The sequence below is a fragment of the Microtus ochrogaster genome, linkage group LG8 (genome assembly GCF_000317375.1).
Source record: "Microtus ochrogaster isolate Prairie Vole_2 linkage group LG8, MicOch1.0, whole genome shotgun sequence".
In the NCBI taxonomy this organism is placed as follows: domain Eukaryota; kingdom Metazoa; phylum Chordata; class Mammalia; order Rodentia; family Cricetidae; genus Microtus; species Microtus ochrogaster.
Genome location: NC_022033.1, coordinates 949230 through 955462, shown reverse-complemented (window position 1 = coordinate 955462; position 6233 = coordinate 949230). Strand labels below are relative to the sequence as shown.

The 6233-nt window shown below is 46.9% G+C and overlaps 1 protein-coding gene across 1 annotated transcript in view; it reads right to left on the bottom strand.

Annotated features, from left to right (window-relative positions):
• Positions 1 to 4588: 4588 nt before the first annotated feature.
• The window catches only part of Ythdf1 (YTH N6-methyladenosine RNA binding protein 1), a 16638-nt gene continuing 14993 nt past the window's right edge, over positions 4589 to 6233 (bottom strand). Inside the window, exon 5 of the mRNA XM_005362735.2 lies at positions 4589 to 5837. Coding sequence (XP_005362792.1) covers positions 5811 to 5837 — 27 coding nt within the window. The 3' untranslated portion in view covers positions 4589 to 5810. The remainder of the gene's footprint in view (positions 5838 to 6233) is intronic.

Below are 6233 nucleotides of genomic sequence, written 5' to 3'. Positions count from 1 at the left end.
CCATTTTAATACGTCTGTCTGGTCCTGTTTTCAGTTCTTCAGAGCAGCAGAATAAAGACGTGGCACTGGAACCGTGGCCACCAAAGCTTACTCTAGAGGCCTGTAAACCTCTTAGAAAGGTGCCATGTTGCAGATAACTATCTCATAGAAGCTAAAGTCTTTGTCCACAGGGTGGTATTGCTGGGAGGTGGGGAAACTTTAGGAAGTAGACCCAGGCATTGGAAATGTAATCATAAAGGGGGTGGTGGCACCTTGGACCCTTCCTGCTTCTCCTTTTTGCTTCCAAGTCATGATGGGAGTAGTTTTGCTCCACCAATTACTGTCTGCCATGGCTGTTCACACCCCTATAAGAACCCTAAAAGCCTGGAGTCCACCCAGTCATGAACTGCAACCCCTCAAACTGTGAGCCAAATAAACGTTTGTTCTTTGAGATTATCTCAGGTGTTTTGTTACAGTAACTGAAAGCTGATTAACCTAGATGGTGATAACAAGGAGAAAGGGAACAGTGACAGTACAGCTAAGGACATGGAATTGAGCAGTGAGGTGGGCTCATGGTACAGGTCCCAAGCCCACATCAGCAGAGATCTCTTCACACCAGGAGACCCTGGGCCAGTACCCAGGTAACCTTTGCCTTCCTTCCACATCCTTCCCTTCAGTCTTTCAAAAGGTCAGGTGAGACCTTCAAAGGTATTTCCCAATCACTCCACACCCAGAGAAGTACAGAGTACCTGGGGCAGTTTTCTTCCTAACTGAGAATGGACAGTGGTGTTGCCCCTCATGGCCCTCCTGCCTAAGTATGGGAGCTCAAGAAACTGACAGCCATGGAAAGGCCCACTTCCAGGTTTCTCTTAGACGGCTGTGTGTCTGTATAAGGTGCACAGGGAGGCTAAGACCTTGCATCCCCTAGCCTAGTGGACTGGGACACTCGGCAACATTCCCCTTTGCCTACATTGACATTCTTGTTTGTTTGGTTTGGTTTTAGAAACAGGGTTTTGCTGTGTAGCCCTGGCTATCTTGGAACTCACAGAGATCTGCGTGCATCTGCTTCCCAAGAGCTGGGATTAAAGGCACATGCCACCACCCCGGGGCTCCAAATTGACATTCTAACCAAAGGTTCTCCTTTGAGCTTCTTCACTCCCAAGTTCCCACTCCTCAAATGTGCCCTTCAAGAGTGGTGACCAGGGGGCTGGAGAGATGACTCAGTGGTCAAGAGCACAGCTGCTCATTTAGAGGTCCTGAGTTCAATTCCCAGCACCCACATGGTGGCTCGCAATCTGTAATGAGATCTGGGGCCCTCTTATGGTGGGCAGGCATACATGGAGACAGAACACTGTATGTATAATAAGGAAATAAATTTTTTTTAAAAAAGAGTGGTGACCAGGAGGAAGAAGCTTCTCTGGGATCCTTATTTAAAGGCTCTGGTGATCTAACCTCCCTCCAGCTACTTTACACTTCCAGGGTACTTAGGGTCTCTTCTTGCCATCCCTAGCTAGGGGGCAGAGAAACATGGAGAGAGACCAAAGCAAGCTGGCTCCACACAACTCACCCAGCGCTCCCATCCATTCATGGGCAAACTGCTGCTCTGGATAACCAAGAAGCTCAGAGTAGCCAGCAGCTAAGGCCGTTCCCCATGATACCCTGGGGCAAGTTCCCCCCAACAGACTAATCCAGGAAGGCTGGTGGGGTAGTTAGTCTTGTAGGCAACTCTTTTGGGTCTGTGCAGTGTCAGGAACTCCCCCCAGACAGCTGGGTTGTCCACCTCTGGCTCCCAGAGAGGTGAGGAAGAGACACAGTTTGGGATAGGGATGAGGCCAACAGAGGAACTAGCCCAAGGATGTCCCCACTAAGCAGGGATGGGGGCTTCATGCACCTCAGGGCTATGTTTAAGGCCCACTGTGTTCTAGGCTCCTTGCAGACTGTAGAGTCCCACCCAGATCTCATGCCCTTACTCTTCCTTAAATCTAGACACAAATGACCAGCCTTGCACTATGTCCCCAGCCTTTTGCACCTCAAGACATCCAGACAACCTGCCACACGGCAGAGTTCACAAGGCTCAACCTCCCCTAGGCCTTGGAGCTGTAAAGGATGGGGTGTGACCAAAACATATCTCATCCACAGCACACCTGGCATCAGAGTCCCACTCTAGTGTTGGTGGTCGTTGGTCATTTTTTGATCAGGGTGGTTGGACACTTGGGAAGGGAGAATGCTAACCATAAAAATACTGAGGTTACGCAATAGGAAGCAAGCAGGTCCAGTGAGCTCACTTCAAGCTGCTCTTTAGCATGGCCACTGGAAGCCTGGATTCAATACCTCTTCCGTGAAGATGGGAAGACAGGTGATTTGGCAATCCTGCTCCTTCAGGCTCTCGATACAACATGGAAAATAAGCTTATCAGTTTCCCAACTCAGGCACCTAGCCCCGCGCTAGGGAGAGAATTGAGACTGCTACACCCCGAGAGAAAAGCTGCAGGCCTGTGCAGCACCTCTTCCATGCCCCCTCCTGGTTCTTCTTGGTAATACTCTTCAGCGGATGACTAGCTGAAGGAAGACCCGTAGTGAAAGGAAGCCTAGTGGCTTTGAAGAAACTTTGAATTGGGTATTCATTTAGCTTAAACAAATTTAACCTGTGTGACTGTAATTACTTTCAAATTCCTTTTCTAAAAGCTATAAAAACTGTCAGTCATGGGACCACACAGTGAGAGAGAAAAACCCCACTATTTATTTGCATATATTGCTGCAGAGTCTGGGGGCATCTTTCACACTCATTTCTCATATCACGAGGCAAGGTCTAGTGACCTATGAAGTCATGGCAGTGTGACAACTAATTCCCTTCTTGTGTGTTTTGGGCCAGAGAGATTTTTGTCCTAAGTGAAGGAAGAGTTCACCGATTCTGGATGTCAAGAATCCAAGGGGGACAAGAGATGGACAACTAAGAGTCTGAGGTCCAAAAATGCGCTCAAATCAAGCATGTCCATCATGTGCCCTCTAGTACCCAGTGAAGGGCAGCAGACGCGATAGCCAGTACCATAGGTCCTCTAAGCACTGGTGTCTAGAGACAGACCTCAACCAACACACCTTGCCAAAGGTTTGTGTGCACTGGAGACAGAGGTTAAATCTGACTTCTGGGAATGTAACAGTAAGGGCATCAGTAATGCCAACAGTCTCTCACAAAGTGCTGGTGTTAATGACTGAAGTTCACAGCACAAGCCTGGGCTTTCAGGTTCCCTTCCCTAGTAGCCTCTGACTCCACACAAGGGGATAAGACGGCAAGAAGGTAAGGGGACAAAGGAGCAAGTGACACAAACTCAGCCAACCACCATCAGCTAGTTCCTGTCACCACCTCCACTCAGTAGTGACCACGGATTCTGCTCATCTCACTCATGGGAAGCCCCTTCAGTCATCCCACAAAGGATGTTGGTTTTAGCCCATCCTGTGGTTATAAACCCCACATACTTTACAATCTACTTCCTGCTGAGTGGCAGTGGTGCATACCTTTAATCCCAGCACTCAGGATGCAGAGGCAAGTGAAGTTCAAGGTCTACAGAGCAAGTGCCAGGAGAAACCCTGTTTCAAAAAAACCAAAACCAAACAAAAACAAAAGATATTTCCTAAAATACAGGGAGTGTTTTGGAGCTGGAATACAGGTAAGTTAAAGCCAGAGACTCCTGTGCTGATTGTCTCCTTAAAAACCTTTACCTTTCATATAGAGACAGGTAGTGTTTGGAAAAGCATGAAGCCATACCCAGGTTCTCTATCTGAATCTCAGTCAAAATGAGCAGCTACAGACTGGTATGGAGGCACAGCATACAGTCCCAGCGCAACACCAAGCTGGGTTACACAAGACCATCCCCCCCCCAAAAAAAACAAAAACAAAAAAATGGGGAGGGGGATTAACTATACTAAAGCTTCGATTTGTGGACTTCATTTGGAAGTTTCCTCTGCAAGGAAAATGCTGTGAACAAACATTAAAACAATAAGGGGCCAGTAAGATAACACAGAAGGTAAAGGTGCTTGCTGTCCAACATAGCACCCCGGAGGCAGAGGCAGGCAATCTGTGAGTTTGAGGCCAGCTTGGTCTACAAGAGCTAGTTCCACAACAGGGTCCAAAGCTACAAAGAAACGCTATCTCGAAAATAAAAAAAAAAAAAAAAGGTTCTAGGTGGTGGTTAATCCCAGCATTGGGGAGGCAGAAGCAGGCAGATCTCTGTAAGTTTGAAGCCAGCCTGGTCAACAGAGTTAGCTCCAGGACAATCAGGACTACACAGAAAAACTGATTTGAAATACAAAACAAAAAAGAAAAACAAGTGTAAAAATGAAGATGGTACAGCAGACATCAGGGTGTTGAATCACCCTGAGGACAGCTATGCAAGCTACAAGTATGGCTGCTACAGAGTTCCTTCACTTTTGCTAGCATCTGCAAATTCTCAGGTTGGGGGACTGAATCCTAAGTCCTATAGGTAGACCTATGAAAGTTCCCAGGGGTGAGCAAGACTGCTCTGGCTGCCACTGCTCAGAGCAGACGCCATAGGTCTGCAGCTCTAACAGAAACAAGCACATGCAGCAGAGAAGACAAGAACACACAAACTTGCTCAACAGGTGTTTATTAAGGCTTGTATTCTCCTAGAGGACAGGTATCCGATGTTGTCCACGACTCCGTACAGGCAGTAACAGCTCGAGGAAGTGACACGTTCTAAATACAAGTCTAAATAATACAGCTTAAATGGTAACTGAGGGTTTTTTGGAGTAAATAGTTTCAGAAGGTATCTGCTCTCTAAGACAGTAAGGATCCTCTACATTGGGCGCGTGCAGATTCAGTATGCGAGGGCATCGGGCATTGAGCACCACTTTCATGCTAACTCCAACTCCAGGTGGCAGTGAGCTCCTCCACGGCTCCTCATTCCACAAAACATGATAGCAAATTTGTTTTCTAAAGAATTTTTTGTTTTTTGCTTTTTTCACCCATTCAACAGGAAAAAAAAAAAGAGACACACAGTGAAATTTACAATTGGCAGCAGCATCCATCACACTGCCTGTACTATCAGATCCTACATTTAAAGCTTAGCGTTACTGGTATAAAACTTAAGACAGCATCAGGATTCTCAAGTGAAGAGGACGACTAAAAATGATACGCGAACAACTAGAATGTCGCAATGCTGAACCAGGCTTAAAACACCTTCTAGCTCCTGGCCACAGCCCCAACCTCATGAGAGCTGCAGCACCCCTCTGGGTGGCACTGAGCTATGGACAGCCTCTCCAGACAGCTGCGGGCACACTTGGAAACTACATTATCTGTCTAGTAGGGAACTCAGAAGGGTAGGTTAGCATTCTGATGGACATCACAGGTAGTAAATGGCAAGCCACTTCAGTACTGTGAGGAGACGCCAACAGCACATGCTGAATGGGCTCTTGGTTCACTGTAAAGCAGTAGAGGGCAAGAAACATGAAGTGTCCTATAGGGTATTAAATGGCGGGATATAAGAGTAAGAACATAATTTCTGCCAAAATAAAAGTATCTTTGGGATGTATTAGGTGTTTTGTTTTGAAGAATATTTATATTTTGCATTAGGTCAATCTGACTGATAAGCTGACAAACAAAATACTCCTTTATTAGTGAGTGCTACAATATTATAATACATAGAAAAATACAAATGAAAGCAGATCCATCTGGCAAAAATGAACTACAAAGATAAAGATGCAACAATCAACCCCGCACGAGGACGACACTGGAGCTGACTCGGAGACAGCACCAAGCATACAGCTTAAAACTCTGTTTTCAAAGTCAACCATTAACCAAAAACAAACGGTTTGTCCTTATTGTTTGTTTCGATTCTGCCTTTCCTGTAAAAAGAAGAGGAGAAGAGGTTAGCTCATGATTTGCAGGTGAAGGCACACAAAGGTGAGGCCTGAGGCCATGTCATAGGCTGCAGTCAAAGACGGGGATGTGTGCTTGTCTGGGAATCCCTGAGGACCTGGTTCTCAACTACCAAGGAGCCCAGTCCCACTGACCAGAGTAGGGGCCACCATCTACGGTCAAGCACCACACACCGTCCTAACCTTACTCAAGAGGCCCTCTGCATAGAGGGCATGAGGTTGTATCCAATCCTGTGTCCCATACCCATCAAACGCAAGCTTCCCCTCCCCCAACCTAGCCAGCTCTCCCTCACGTGTCAGTCACATTACTAAAGAAACACACTAGAGCCGGGCGATGGTGGCAGGCCTTTAATCCCAGCACCC